Source organism: Papilio xuthus, unplaced genomic scaffold (assembly GCF_000836235.2).
Source record: "Papilio xuthus unplaced genomic scaffold, Pxut_1.1 DF826470.1, whole genome shotgun sequence".
Taxonomy (NCBI): domain Eukaryota; kingdom Metazoa; phylum Arthropoda; class Insecta; order Lepidoptera; family Papilionidae; genus Papilio; species Papilio xuthus.
The window spans coordinates 1-661 of NW_013532179.1; the positions used below are offsets into that span (position 1 = coordinate 1).

The window sequence follows — 661 nt, forward strand, 5'->3', positions numbered from 1 at the left end:
ACGGTGATAGGCGAGCGCGGCGCGTCGCTGTCGGGCGGTCAGAAGCAGCGCATCGCCATCGCACGCGCGCTGCTGCGGGCGCCGGCCGTGCTGCTGCTGGACGAGGCCACGTCGGCGCTGGACCCGCGCTCGGAGCGCAAGGTGCAGGCCGCGCTCGACCGCGCCAGCGCCGGCCGCACCACGCTCGTCGTCTCGCACAGGTCCATCTCCTTTATTTTATCATTCTTTTCTCAATGAAAATACGAAAATCTCTTTTTTCTCGATGCAGATTGTCGACAATCGTGAACGCCGACCGTATCATCTGCATGGACCGCGGCGCCATCGTGGAGCAGGGCACGCACAAGGAACTTCTGGAGGCCAAAGGTGACTGCACGCCGCCCTCCCCCTCCCGAGTCACGTTGCGCCACCACACCTCGGTCCGCTCTGTGTCGCACTCTAATACAAACATGACAATGCTGCGGTCGGACCTTTTACGGACAGTTCGGTCCTCCATAGTAATTTTTTACCTCGCCTTACATAAGGACTGTTCGCATCGCCGCTACATGATAGCGGCACCCGCTCGCGCATACCTCCTCTAGAACTTTAGTTAAATCGTGTCGACCAGGTCGGAGGCACGCCACGAGTCAGCCGATGTGTCATAACTTTTAACCTCCTCAGGTTT

General features: G+C 59.2%; 1 protein-coding gene across 1 annotated transcript; it reads left to right on the forward strand.

Moving 5' to 3' along the window:
- Positions 1 to 6: 6 nt before the first annotated feature.
- On the forward strand, positions 7 to 640 carry LOC106123031 (lipid A export ATP-binding/permease protein MsbA-like; the record flags this gene model as incomplete). Its single annotated transcript, XM_013319169.1, has 2 exons — positions 7 to 200; positions 269 to 640. Coding segments are annotated over 2 exons (504 nt in total), but the record flags the coding sequence as incomplete, so codon positions are not given.
- Between the last annotated feature and the right edge of the window lie 21 nt (positions 641 to 661).